Consider the following 15859-nt stretch of genomic DNA (forward strand, 5'->3'; position numbering starts at 1 on the left):
AACATCTTACTCCAAGATCCTAGCAGCTAACATTTTTGCTTTTTTGCTAACAACCGAGAACATATAAGACAACCAACAACCATATAATTTAACCAGCAACCACCATCAAATAAATATGGTGCCATATTCTGGATGAAGGTATGGTCCAACAAAGTTGGATACAATCTACAATCAGGTTCTATTTATGATGATACAACCACTCGCCGCAGAATGTGCAGCCTCACTCTATTACACAAGTTGCTATGCTTATAACTCAGCATTAGACCAAATTCAATCTTCATCCTCATAACAATTTCTAAATTAAAAAAATGAGAAAAACAAAATTTTGAAGGGTGCAAGACATTCAACAATCAAATGCACCCAGGAATTTGGAGCCTGAAAATATTATCAGCATATCACATACAAGGCACCATCTTTCACAGAGAATCGTTTTTCTCTGAACAAAATGTTTTAATTTAGCTGATCTTGCTCTTTGTTGGGTGGCAGAAAAATTATGTATCGTATAGTCTCATTTTTGGAACTCCATGTCTCCTTTGTAGATTGATTTTGATTTTTTTTTAAAAAAAACCTTGAGTTGCGATAAAGATAATAACAACTCACCTGCTTTAGATACATATGAGAAACTAGTAAGCCAACCATTAAATAAACATGCAGAAACCAGATAAATGTATATGCAAGCTAACTTACACCAGAATAAGCACATGGGAATCAGAGATTCAAATATCTCTCCCAACCTTCCCCTTCAAGTTTTTCTGCTTTTCTTAGAACAGTGTCCTTCATATCCTCTTGGTAACCGACCACCCTGTAGAAAAGAAGATGTGAAATCATTTTGCAAAAGAACGAATTACTAATATCAATCAAATTAAGTTGGAATGGAATCTAGGATACAAAGGATCCCACCTGTCCCACAAATCAGCATCCCCAGCAGCCAGGATCCGAACAGCTAATAAAGCGGCATTTGCTGCATTTCCTATCGCAACAGTTGCAACAGGTACACCTTTTGGCATCTATATAATCAAACAAGCATTAATAACTGGTTTCCATATTAAATCTAACAAGTAAGAAAGATTAATTAGATCTGTGCCATATATGACAGCTGTACAATATGAATCAATATTATATGCATGCATATGTATATATGACTGTACATATGTATATCAAACCCAGTTCTGGGCCAACTTGGTCACAACAACATTTCTTGACAAGATAATATGCATTTTTCTCCCCTTTTTATGTTTATTTTTTCACTAAATCATGCTGTCAGTCTGCTTATTCACCAACTCATGAATTTCCAGTGTGTAGGTTCTAGATTCGTTTTTAACTGCTACAAATACATAGGTTGGGTGGGTTATCAGTAACTTCCTGCACAAGGGGAGAAAAAGAGTTAGGTTTAAATTGCAGCCCTTATAATACATTATGCAGTTGAAGTATCCGAAAATTGCAAACTAATAAAAAAATGATAGAAGAATGTAGATGGGGAACTAGTGAAATAATCAAATCTACCACTTCCTAATTGAAATTTGGTTGTTGGATCATATATATCATTTTGTTGAAAAGATGGGTGAAAGCATATTAAAAAATTATTAAAACAGATTTTGAACACTTCGAAAGGAAGCTTTAAATCAGATGAGTACTTTGCGCAAAATGATTCAACAAAGGGAAAAAAAGCATTAATAAAAAATGTCCGAGATACTCTGAATCATATTAATGTTGACATATACAAGCACATATGCCATTAGACACAAAAAAAGGAACAGGGTGTCCATGATCTCATGCATCAAACTTACATATCTCATAATGGAGTTTTCTCTCTCAAAGCAATTCAGGAGTTTTATGTGACAAGAGTTTGTAAGATGGGATTATATGCAAGCTAACCCATCATACGGAGTTAATTGAAAGTATCCAAATTATATCAGTGTATATGTGAAGATCCCATATTTTTGTAGCCCTCTAAACAAAAATAATGATGCAATAATAGTGTGCATAGAAAAAAAAAAAACAAGCGAACTTGAAAGGAAAACAAAAAAGATTTTTATATCAGGATAATATCAATAAATACAAAAAAAGGAAAAGATATTAAAAAAAAGGAAAAAATATGTTACTATAAGAATTTGACCAGCAAAGCTGTATGAAAGAGCATGATGTTAGCAAGTAAAAAGAATGGTCATCCTTCCTGCAAGAATATGTATATTTGCCATTCCATTCATTGTTGATCTCCAAGCTTAATTGCCAACGTATGCAGATCAGGAAGCGATGATTAAAGTGCCAATATGGTTGCCATTCAAAAACTTGAAGCATTGTTCTTTGTGGTACTAAGTACTAACAGCCTCCAAGGACATATATACAATGTGTTATGTTCAATTTTTTTTTAAAAAAAATGTAGGGAACATAAGAACCTTCACTAAAAATTTGCATTGTATCTACTCCAAGTTCGCATGCTTTGAAAATATTTTCAAAGAATAGAAAGAAACCAAAGATACCTGAACAATAGATAAGAGGGAGTCAATACCATCCAATGATGAGGTTCTTATTGGGACTCCTATCACAGGTAACGGTGTCAATGAAGCCACCATTCCTAGAAACATCAAGACTCTTCTATATGAGACCAATATCAGCTCAAGGTGAAATATAATGCAAAGTGTACACATATAGTCATATGCAACTAACCTGGTAAATGTGCTGCGCCACCAGCACCAGCAATGATGATCTGGATGCCTCTTTCCTTTGCAGACATAGCAAAAGAATACATCCTCTCCGGTGTACGGTGTGCTGAAACAATTGTGACCTACAAATTTTGATAGGCAATGACATAACATCATATGACATGCTTAGATTGAGGAACATAGATTTTCACATTATCATATACATGGCATTAGCATTATCAACAACAGAGGGCAAACCTCAAAAGGCACATCAAAATTTTTCAAAATCTCTGCAGCACCTTTCATTGTAGGAAGATCTGAATCAGATCCCATTATTATAGCAACACGTGGACTGACTGCATCATACAATCATGCATTAATATTAGCAAACAAAGTACAAAAAATGATTGATAAATTTAGGATGGCTAAATATTTTAAAATGGTTAGTTATGATTTTTTTTGCCACCATACAGTAACTTTTCTAATAAAATCAGATATCTACGATAAATTGAAGTACTGTGCCACAATAATTGACCCCAATTCAGCACATCTACAACAATATATTTATACGGGAATCAAATACATGTTCCAACATCATCCCTCAAGAATATGTTCATTGTTTCATGCATATTATGGATGAATCTGAATAAGAAATCCAGAAAAAAAAAAAAAGAAACTAAAAGTAGATTACATGAAAGTACATGGGACCCTAGAAACAGGGGATGAAAAGAAAAAAAAAAAAAGCTGATGTGCTAAGAGAGATTGATAAAAGATCCACCACAATCAGACTAGATGATCACGATTAACAAATGAACATGAACATTGTGATATTACAAGCATAGTTTGCATTTTAATTTCCAGAATAATATTTTAAATTTTTCCAGCGAAATAAACCATGATTCAAATTAAGATAGTCGATAAGAAACTACTAGAACACTCCAGTCTCTAATAAAATGTATGAAAAAATTATTCAGAAAAAATGTTACTCACCCACAGTGTGGTTTCCTGTTGTTCCTTTTTCCAGCAATAAATTTAGGCGTGTTCTTACAATGTTCATTGAAGGGCCTACAATTGTGATATGACCCATCTTTCGTTGCTTCCGCATTTCTACAAGAAAGCTGAATACAGTTATGGAATGAAAAAGTAAGCAGAATATTGAACTACTATATTTCCCATGGCCAAGAGATAGGCTCAGATTAGGCTGACCTGGTTTATCATACCAGTGAACAGTGGCCCCAGGAATATTCAATGCCCTTCCAATCAGCTGATGAGCTAAATAGAACCCTGCATCTCCCTAGAAGATCATTTTCAACAGAATAAAAACATAAACTAGCAGCATCATGGATAAGAACAAGATTCCATTACAGGGTTTTGCAGTTGATCAAAGACCGAAGATGCTAAAATCACATCCATAACTCAAAAAAGAAATAAGCTATGAATTTAGATATGTATAGACAAAACCAATCAATTTCTTGAGGTGAGAATATGAAAAAACAGTCAAAAACTACTCTAACTATGTGGACAGCACATGATTCAAATCCAATAAAAGTAAGGTTACAGCAATAATGAATTCATGGAATAGGCAGAGACAAATAAAAAAATACAGATATCTTCAGAGATACATTTTACAAAACTGATGTTTCTCAAATGATTAACTTTTTCTTGAAATCGTTTAAATGATAAAACTTCTTAAGTTGCAAGTCATACCTAAGAAAACGAAATTCAAGAATCACAACTGCATAATCAGCTAACGTCACAACTTTAATATCTCTTAACCAATATTGTCCAGCCTCGTCACAGAATGTTGTACACTACATCAAAATTGTACAACATCTTACAACAATCTCTTAATTTGGCATCAATCTTTTACAAAATGAAGCCAAATTCCCAGAAGGAAACATTTGGCAGGAAAGGGTTTCTCATGGACCTATAGAGTGAGCTTGTTAGTGAATCATCAATCTTTCAGATCATGATGTTTAAGCTCATGCAGTCAAAGGGGCACTGCTCCAAAAGTCTAACTTAGACCAGATCTAGACAACAACAGGAGAGGGCAACATTTAATAAATGGTACTGCATTCATCTCCAAGACATCAATTAAAAAAGGAAAAAAAAAACACCAAGCCAAAAGCAAAACCCAAAATGAGAAATTTATAATGTACTGCCAAGATTCCATGAACCTATTAAAAAGTTCAGATATCACTTGAGGTTAAATAAAATGATGAATGTCTTCTAATTCTCAACTACGTAACAAAGGCACAGATGTATTTGAGGTTTTCCAGTTTTATTTCAAAAGTAAACACATTATTGATAATGAATGCAGTATATACATACAAATATACAACATAGAAAAAAAAAAAGGACACCCTGTGAAAGAAGTATCACCTCATCTTCGCCCAATATATTGTACATGATTGCGGCAGGGCTTTTCATTGATGGATCACCAAGTGGAAGACCAAGAACAGCTCGCAAATGTTGTTCATATTGTGAAGTATAGCATGACTCAATTGTGTGATGCCCACTATTGTGAGGTCTAGGAGCTACTTCATTCAACAAAACCTAGTGAAATAAGTTAGCTAAAAGAGTTACCACAAAGCCACAAAAAGCCCAAACTATCAGAATAACAACAAAATCAATTAAAGTTCACATATCATCCAGTGGCAATATCAGGAACAAGGATAAACCTGTCCATCTCTTGTTAGAAATAATTCTACTGCAAACACACCAGCCCCCTCTAATGACATGACAGCTTTCTGAGCAACATCAATGGAAAGTTTCTTTATTTTCTCCGATACATTAGCAGGAGCTTCAACTATGTGACAGATGTTATCCCTAAAAAATACCAGAATCCACATGAAGAGTTTTTATGGAAGGCCTTCCAGCAATATTATGTTTCATTATCTGAAAGTGGAACAAGAGAAAAGAGATTGCACTAGAGCAATAAATTTTTCTTCTTACTTATGAATAGTCTCGACCACAGGATAGCATTGCATTGAGTTGTCTCTACCCCTTGCTACAATGACTGACAGCTCCTAGACCAAAAGAAACAAAAGACTGTAATATACCTCAAACCAACAACAAAGCCGTAGTAATTTTCAGTATTGTAGCTACATTTATGGAAATATATGTGTGTTTACATCTATATCTCTATGCATGCATATGCCTATATGTATATGCATTCATATGTGCACGTGCATATGCATATGATTGCACATCTTACTATATGGAGATATTCATTATGAAACACCGCTAACAAGCAGAATATCATTCAAAAAGCAAAAGAAAACCAGAAAAAGATAAATAACACATAGAACAAATCATGCTCCGTAAACCGACCTACACTGTTTGGTTCAAGGTGTACTGATCCAAAGAGGTGCAAAACCAGGTTGGTTTGGCTTCTTGGTTCAGGAATCAGTGCCGCTGTGAACCTGCTTGGGCCATCATGTGACCAAAACGAGAGGAGAAGGCCACACGATGCCATTGTCTTCTCTTTTCTTCAAAAATTATGAAGGGATGGGAGGTTTTGTGAGGAAAACTCATATATTTTACTGCAAGATGAGGTTCCTCATAAAAAATTAAAATCCTTGCCCTACTTAGAGGTGCTGAAAGGGAGAAGGTCCTAATTGTATCAGTTTCCAAATCTATAGTGAATGATAAAGGCTAGGACATGTAGTCCTTATATAGATCCCACGAAAGAAGCTCTCTTCAGTTTATCTAGAAGCAGAATTATTAGTCCTCATATAGATCCCACGAAAGAAGCTCTCTTCAGTTTATCTAGAAGAGGAATTATTGAAGACACACAACCACAACATATAATATTTAAATAAAATTATGGCCTGCCATTTATAATAACATTTTTGATAACCTAAATCATGCCTTAAGTTAAAGAAATCACCATCGTCCGAGCTTTGTATTGCTTAAGTGAACCATCAACAAATAAAAACACTTTCCATGAATAGTGATTGGAGAATGTAAGCTCTCACATATTAGTATGTCGAAGACCAAAATGCATCTCATTCATAGGAATTTGTCTTTTAAGAATCTTAGAATCCTCCTATAATATTTTAACTATTGACAGGAACAATGGTTGCATCAAGAAAATGAAAGTTTAAGAAAAAATTTAAGACTGTTAGAGTAATGCCTGTATAGCTGATTGAAAATTGGGCATATTTAAATCGATGCAGAGAGGTGCAACCATAAGCAAGACAATAACTAGACCTTTGGAGTTTCGATGTCATGTCTGCCTATATATCAAGAAAACTAGCTTATGTAAATCTATGAAATGGGGGTGGGTCCTGGTGCAATGTAAGGTCAGCATTGTAATCTAGATATCATGGGTTCAAAATATGGAAAAAGCCTCTCCACATGCAGATCTAACTTTGAGCCTGACGCACTAGGACACCCTTTTATATAAATCTACCAAATGAAGGCACGAGGAGAGAGAGAGAGAGAGAGAGAGAGAGAGAGAGTTAAAAGTTAAAAGTAAGGGGAGGGTGACAAGTCAAAAGCAAGAATTCAAGAAGAAGATAATGGTTGGAAGAAAGATGTAGATGACAAAAATTATGGAATACAATGATATGCAACTGCATAGCAAGTTACAAATCTATGTTTAATTATTAGAATTGCATCCGTTAAACAATTATATAGTCTCTCTCGGGATTAATACAAAATAAAATAATATTAAAATACCCCTAAAGTCATAATTTAAAGATCCATAATCTTTAAAATGATCTTAAAAACTAAAAAACTGAAAAAAAAAAAAAAGGCAAAATACATTTAGCCGTTCTGAAGTGTACCAAGTGTCAGTACGGTTCAGCTCAGTACGGCCCTACTAGACCAGTACCTAACTAGTCCCTAGTACCAAAACTATGGACGTTGGAACAAATAATAATCCATGGCATAAAAATAAAACATCATGTTAAGTAAAAGGAAATAACTAAAAGATTTGAACCATTACAACTAAAGGTGAAACCATCCTTTAGGTTATACTTAAAGGAATTTGCTCCTAAAAGAAAATAATAAGCTTGTAATATTCAGCAACCATAAGCTTGTATATTATTTCATGTTTAAGAAAAGAAAAAAGACTAACCTTCACAAATGGTGTCCACCTCTCAACATATAAGCCATGATCAAATCCTCCCAAAGCTGCGAGAAGATATAGTTAGATAATAAAACGAAAAGAACATTTATTTTATTTGAGTTCAAAGTGAAGATCAATTAGTTAAGAATATTATAAATGTAAGTATAAATAGATACCTAAACTATTTTCATATAACATACTTAAGCAGATGGAACAGAAATTGATGAATACGTTAACGGACAATAAGTCACATGCAACCATGAAAATAATCAAAAACATTAAAATAATTACCAAAATAGAGTATGTGAAAATTCCCACCCAGGCAAAAGTTCACTTGGACAATCAATACGAAGGTTCAGACATTGCTATTGGTTACAATTCTATGATGTATTATCCTTCAGATCCATCATTTAAGATATGGCATGACAAGAGTAAGACTTGAAGTGTTATATCATGAAAAAAGAACCGAGCTCGTGCCAGCACTACAAGGTATAACTGAACTTTTTGCTTACAAGTTACAAAACAAGACCAAAACTCACATATGGAGTGCTTTCAGAACCGACAAAAATAATCAGCAGAAAGAGTGCAAAAAAGAAGCACAGGGACGTCAGACCTCGTTTACTTCTCATAATTTCTTCTTTTCATATATTACAGATTTATTCAGAAAATAAGTGGGTTGGCTTCTTAACACAACCTAAAGTAGAAGTGCAGAAGACCCATCACTAGCATTTTCAACCAACAGCAGGTCTATCACCAAACAACAATGTAAACCTAAAGTGCAAATGCACAAGGACCACTCCTAGCAGTTCAACCAATGGCAGGTCTATCACTAAACCACACAATGTCATATTTATCATGTTGATTGCCCCGTTCCAGAAGACCGAAACTTTTAACCATTACAAAAGCAAAGAACAATCTAACAACCCAAGGAAGCATATTCCTATTAGTCAGTCATGGAAACACAAGAAGAAACTGAGGAATCAGTGAACTCAAGGGAGTAAGGCAGCACAATGGAAGCCCAACTGACAGCATCTGCTTACCTAGTTTTACAATATGTTAAGACAAAGACCCATTATTGCAAGTAAATTGCAAATGTGGTCCAAGCCTGAGGCATGAAGCAAGTGGGTGTTGTTGGCTATGCAAACATGTTAGAAAAGATACCATATTCATGTGAAAAACATGTACATTGAATTTAAGGACATGCAAACATTTGGGCATCAAACAGAGATGTATTAAATGTATGCACTCTATCTTAGAGAGCTTTGAATAATTTTTGTAGAGCATCCATGTGATAACCTCCCATCATGTACAAATTACAAAAAATAATGATGTGTCGTTGACTCTTCAGAATCATTTTTGTTAAGTATCACTGTTCCACAAATTATCATTCTAATAAGAAAACCTATCTTCAAAACCAATAACCTCTCCCTCTGTGTGGGTGGTAACCTGTTATGGTTCTGTGTTTACCTTTTCATAAGAAGGTGCTCAAGGCCAAAGCTCACGCAAGCCTAAATCAAGGAATTTTACAAAAGAATTCTATGGTATCAACATTCACATCAGGTCTGAAACCTATTTGAATAACAATCATCTCATGTAGAAAGTGTTCAAAAATATATATATTCCACAAAATAATGAAATGTCCCCAAAAAATTAGGGTCAAAGAATCGTTACCCAAAAAAAAAAAAGAAAGAAAGAATCATCACCATCCAAGCTTCTTTTTTTTTTTTTAAATCTGATCAAAGATGGGGTCAGTCATAGAATACATCTACAAGTTGAGAAGAAAATTATTGAGCAAATTTTGCAATCAACTACAAAAGAAAGAATTGAAAGAATCAGAGTCAAAAAGGATTTTGTGCAAATAAAAACTGTGTAGAATGTGACATGCATATGTAATAACAAAAGGCATTTGCAGATGACCACATAACCAATCAAGTTGACAAAGTATACTTTTTGACAATAAGAACTAGTAATAATGAGGTCAGCTTCATACAAGAATCGGTGTGCTTATGTTGAGAAGATATAGCTCGCTTGTATCAAGAAAAATATTTCTGTTTATACAGGATGTATATGGGTCCGATGAATGACAATCTAGCCCAACTTATAATTTCCTCGAACAACTAAATGTGACCCAAACCTCACCCAAACTAACATGGCAAAGTTGGTCCCAACCTAGTTAAAGACATTAAACCCAAAATCAAATTGCATCATGAGTGCAAATGTGCAGACCCACATATACATAGATATATACATGCATGTACTTATGTCAGTATGTATAGAGAGAGAGAGAGAGAGATGTATGTACGTATGCATGCATGTATAAGTATGTACGCATGTATCTACCAAAATCAAACCATGCCACATGTGCGGGTGCACACAGATATAAATAGATACATATATGTATGTATGTATATGTATAGAGAGAGACATAAATGTATTTATGTATGTATGTAAGCCACACCACAGTATTTCTTCCTCCACAGTTAGCATGGGAAAGAAAATTTGTGTAAAGAAAACAAGTAACTGTAAGAATAAGTTGGCAACATATTGCAACAGGCACTAGCACCTGTAAGTAAAATGCTTATTTGTGTACATGATTTGTTTTACTTATAGAATACCCCATTTATAGTTGAGCAAGTATTTCTGTTAAGTGAACAAACAGACATGCACATGCATACTCATGTGAGTGAGTGAGTATGCATGTATGCGTGTGTGCGCATATGGGAGAGGGAGGAGGATAGAGTGGCTATCTCTGTTTTAATACTGTCGAATCATATTCATTACAAATTCCTAGACAAAGTAGAACGAGATCGGGGCTATATGTTCATCAGAAAGACCTATCTTACTTATATAAGGCCACAATAGGATTAAAGTATGATCCAGTACAGAAATGACCTGGTTCTCTCCCTGACATCAACCTCCTAAAACTTAGCGATAAAGTGGGGCAACTTTACTCAAGAGAGGGACCTAGTACAAGAAACAAAAGGCAACATTCTAAATAGGAAGTCTGCTTTGATGGTGAACCAACATTAAGCTCATATAACCCAAAAAAGAATCTTCTGGACAGTGGAGAAAGCTCCAAAGACGGGGCACTACTTATGAAATTCATACAACACATCCTATTGACTAGAATAGGAGGTGGGTCCAAATTAATTGTTTGTTTGGAAAGACTGCTTGCTCTATTTTTTCATAGGCATAAGTACAATGACCTTCTTCAATATTTGTTCTCAACATCAAATTCTTGTGGTTATTCTTTCTGCTATTATTTGTAAACCCTAATTAGTAACTCAAATAACTGGTATCATGCAAATACTCACTACCTATCTATAAAAAATACCTGTTTAAATATGTCTAGACAAACAAGGATGCATCCATGAGACCTAAATAAGAAATATTATAAATGAGTATTATTTCTTATTACTAGGTAAACATAGTCCCCAGTGATAAATAAATGACTCCAGAAAAGTCCATCAAAAGTAAGAATTACTATTTTAAAATGTTTATCATCCACCAGTTTTTCTACAGCACGGTAAGTTTAAGGAAAAACAATTAACAATTGCATATAGCAAGCAAGGGTCTAGATGTTTCCTATATGTCCTCTGGGAGGCTTGTTGGCGAAACCATGAAGAATAAAACCAATAACCTGTTTGTAACCAAGAGTTCTCCGAGTCTGCCCTCTTGCAGATACAGTAATTAATTTCTAAACAGCTTATGCAACTCGAGATGCTAACAGTCAACAACACATTACACTAAATCAGCATGTAAAACATTTGAGAGATTGGTGCGTGGCCATACCAGTAACAACAGAAGGCAGATCCTCTTTGTTGTAAGCAACAGCATTTCCACGCCCATCATAAGCCAGCCTCTTGCTTTTGATCATCAAGGGATAGCCAAACAAGTCCCCAGCTTTCTCAGCACTCGCTAAATCATCTATCTGCACAGAAAAGAATTTCAAAAATCAAAATGTTATAGTTTAAATTTCATGACATTACACAAATTAAGTAAATAATCAGTCAACCTGCATAAAATCAGGAAGTGGAATCCCATGCTGAGAAAAATGAACCTTCTGCAAATACTTGTCCTGCAATAAAATAAAAATAAGTGAAGCTTAAAGGATGAAATCCAAATAAGATAAAAAAAAGTGAAGCTTAAATGATGAAATCCAAACCAAAACGCATAAAGCAGTACCCAAAAGCAATTCATATATAAACCTATAAAAGATGATATCATGAGTAACAGGGGTCATGTCATATAAGGCTTGTAATCTGAAGAAGATAACAAAAGTGAAGTATTTTATCCTTGAGATATTAATGAAAGCCAGAGGAAATAATTCACATTGCACTTCATAGTTAAAATCCTTGACCGAAAAAATGAGTCAGGATAAGATGAGATATAGTTAAGGTTATATAAATGATATAGAATTAACTCTATTCCATTGAACCACAGGAAATAATGATCACTCATCTTTTTCAAGATCAAAGTCATGTTAGAGTAAAACATAACTTTTCTTTTTAAAGAGCAGCAACGTAAACTGTATATAAAGAGGGAAAGCCTTCTGCAAAAGTGGTAATAACTTTCAAGATCAAAAGAAAAATAAACTTTAGTGGAAAGGTTGAGAAAAGAACAAAAATTTAAATGAGAAAGATTTGAGTTACTTTCTTCTTTACATGAGTCACATCTCCTTTCTCCTTTCTTCTCTCCAAACTCATCTCACTCTATTTTTTTATTTTTTTTTCTCTCCTTTCTAATGTCATCCGCCAGCATTGCCAAACAAAAAAAGCAGTGAAGCCAGCATGAATAATGTCTACATTAAGGCTTTTATCTTGTGAAAGGTACATCCAAAGAGCTAAATAACTCATCATCTTGCTTTGTAAAACAGGCAACCACATAGAAAGCAAGACTCACTTGGATTATCCTTATGGTAGAAGCTTTAGGTTGGCAATCTATCCCTTGTTGGTCAAGCTTCTCAAGTGTAACAGCATCAACGTGCTCAATCTCTACAGTCAACACGCCACACCTGTGAAAAAAAGAGCCTTAGAAATTATCTTTTGAATAGAAAAAAAATATAAAGGTATAATAAAATAAAAAATGAAGTTTAATAGATACAAAGACCTAGTCAGTATATTCTAAAGAAACCCACCTTTTTGCAAATTCACGAACTGATTCACCATCATCAAAACTCCCTACAAAATGTTGATAGGATATTGCACTTGCAGGACAGTTTTCAAGAGGATCTAAAGTCACTACTTTGATGGCCATTTGACTTGCTGCTTGGCACAGCATTCGACCTAACTGCCCACCACCCAAGACACCAACAATTGTTTCTGATACTCCATGAATTGGCATAGCATCCTTTCTGAAACAGTACCAAAAGTAGATTTCGGAAATACATAACTGAAATACATCAAACTCATGGTGCATTAAACAAAAATTACCAACAATTCATCATGGACCTCATCATATTTACTCGTGCAACTACATTTATAAAACAAAAGTGAGATCTGATGCAAGGACTAAATTGTCAAATTGATTCTCAAACCTGACATCTATATACAGTATTGCATCGTCCAAGCTCGCTTGGTATTAAAATTTCCAGAATTTCAAAAACTAGAATTACCTAGATCAAGAAAGGAAGAGAGGTCGATCAATTTTAGAACAAGCCATTTGTTCATCTAATTTCCATCTCCAGACATCAAGCAACTATGAAGTAATGATAGAAAGAGAGTTTGCAGATATTATCGAATTGGATATGAACTTTCCTCTCTATAGATTGGAACCTTATCTTTCTACCCAAAAAGTCTACAGAAGCCATCCCAAACCCTCTTCAATGCCTCGCCTAAAAGAGGATTCTAGTTCTAGAGGCATTCACCTCCAAATAGTAAATCCTAACATACTTCTTTAGAAAAAAAAACCAAAATATATAAAAATAATACTCAATGTGTCCCTCCATATTAAGGTAAAAGAAAAAAAATCAGCCATTCATGCGCAAGAAGATTGCTGCGAAAGCAATATACAATAAATACTGAATATATTACAGCATCTTGAATTTCTAAAAGGAAAATCAACTTTTAGCAGGCAAGAAAGTTTCCAAGAAAGATATACCGAACAGAATTCTCAATATATTCTAGATTTTTTTTTTCCTTTTGAAAAAGTCAATTTTTACGGGCAAGAAGATCTCTAAATACTCGACAAATTCAACCATTTTAAACAAGAAAATAATTAACTTTTAGCGGCCAAGAATTTTCATGAAAGCTATATAGAACGAAATACAGGACATACCAAACCGATTTCAAATGAAATAAATCAATTTTTAGTGGGCAAGAAGACTTCCAAGAAAGCTGGGTAGAACGAAAGACGACTGTTCGGCATAATGCCTGTGCGAAAAATACAAATTGCAGATGCTTCGTTATTCTTGGAAAACCTCCAAGACTCGTCGCATCAAGAAGCCTACCTCTCTGAAGCGGAACCCTCGTCCCGCTGGACCGATGCACGAAATCTTGCGGATCGTGCGGGAGATAAGGATAGCGGCAGCATCGGAGCTTTCTTCTTACACGTCGAAGGAAACCCTAGCGCCCCCTCCCGCCAGCTAAGGAGGGTTTCAGGGGAGCCGAGGAGTCGAAGAAGACGGGGAGTCGATCGGAGGGGACGCCGAGGCACACGGAGGAGGCGAACCGCGAGAGCATTATCAGACCAACGCCCGCCAGCGGAACGGAGAGAAGGGAGAGGGAGAGGCTCTCTGAGGCAAGAGAGGGGTGCGATAACAGCTGCCTCCTCCCCCACTCTCTCTCAGAGTCGGTAGGGAGCCCTCAGTCCGCCTTGCGAGACAGAGATCGGAGGGGTGCTCGATACATACACTCCCGTTCTTACAGCACGTCTCCACTTGGGGGTGCGCTTTAGCGTAGGAAGGAAGCGGAAAAACAAAACGTTGATTTCGTACAATATCGCAGCAATTTCTGTTTCACAATATTATATATTGTAATACCACATATTTCAATAATTAATTTTTATAAAAAAATATTTTTATAAAATAAAAAAATAAATTTTTATTTAAATTTTCATGAAGTTTTTAAAATTTTATAGTATTTAAAATAATCTGTACACTATATATATATATATATATATATTATATATATATATATATCAAAAACTCTCTAATTATAATTATTTTTTAGTTATACTACAATCAAAAAATAACAAAAGTATGATAAAAACTCGTTAATATTTTTTACATTATATATTTTTCTATATTTTTATTTTTTAATATTTTTAATATAAATCTGATGTAATTTAAAATTTAGAAAAAATTGGTTTCTACTTGATATCCATGTGAATATACTGGTGTGCAATGTGTTTCCAGCCCATATGTACATACATTTATCAAGAATTTATGGTTCAAATCTGATGAGGACTCAGATTACATGGTCCAACGTGTCTATCTATCTATTTTATTTAATTTTTACTATATTCGATTGAACCCCCACCAGCGTCTTAATGTATGAAATCCAGTTCATTAGCTTCAAAATATAATTTTAAATGGTACTTTCTTCTTCGGATTTATCGTCTATGGAGGACACGTCCGGGAGATGAATTCGTTGAATCAGTGACCGTAGGGTTGATCATAAGCTAGGCTCGGGTTTAAACTTCATTTATTTTTAATCAGATTTTGAATTGAGCCTATATAAATTTAACATTTTTTTGTGCCCAAGGAAGTGGGAATGTGAATTCTTCCATGTTCGCCATTTGGAACAAAGACAAATTCTACTACATGCGACTCCCATAGCACGTGGTGTCACGGCTAGAGTTTGCCCTTAAACTTTTGTTTAATAATGATGATCTAAAAATAAAGGATGTTGATAGAGAGTTGGAAGTAGTACGTAGTTCAATGAAATAAAGAAGTATTTGATTAGGAAGAGTGGAAATCTAAAATTGAAATCGAAATGGATGATTTTCGTTCCAATCATTTAGTTGGAAAGAATTTCATTCCGACTTCGATTTCGGGATGGAATGAAAATGTCTCAATTTATAAAAAATTCAATCCCTATTCTCCTCTATGAATTCAAAATTTTATTAAAATTCTGATTCCGATCACAAACCAAATACTTCAAAAGATTTGATTATTTCGTTTCTAATTTCAGATTATCTC

General features: G+C 34.6%; 1 protein-coding gene across 1 annotated transcript; it reads right to left on the minus strand.

Moving 5' to 3' along the window:
- Positions 1-84: 84 nt before the first annotated feature.
- LOC105040545 (phosphoribosylaminoimidazole carboxylase, chloroplastic) lies at positions 85-14642 on the minus strand. The gene is given in 18 exon segments (XM_010917112.4): positions 85-603; positions 688-802; positions 901-1007; positions 2481-2575; positions 2668-2785; positions 2901-2998; positions 3633-3749; positions 3849-3936; positions 5025-5198; positions 5324-5471; positions 5598-5671; positions 7729-7784; positions 11512-11650; positions 11735-11797; positions 12622-12733; positions 12857-13072; positions 14168-14294; positions 14297-14642. Coding segments are annotated over 17 exon segments (1929 nt in total). The 5' UTR covers positions 14400-14642; the 3' UTR covers positions 85-603; positions 688-708.
- Between the last annotated feature and the right edge of the window lie 1217 nt (positions 14643-15859).

Source organism: Elaeis guineensis, chromosome 3 (assembly GCF_000442705.2).
Source record: "Elaeis guineensis isolate ETL-2024a chromosome 3, EG11, whole genome shotgun sequence".
Lineage (NCBI taxonomy): Eukaryota > Viridiplantae > Streptophyta > Magnoliopsida > Arecales > Arecaceae > Elaeis > Elaeis guineensis.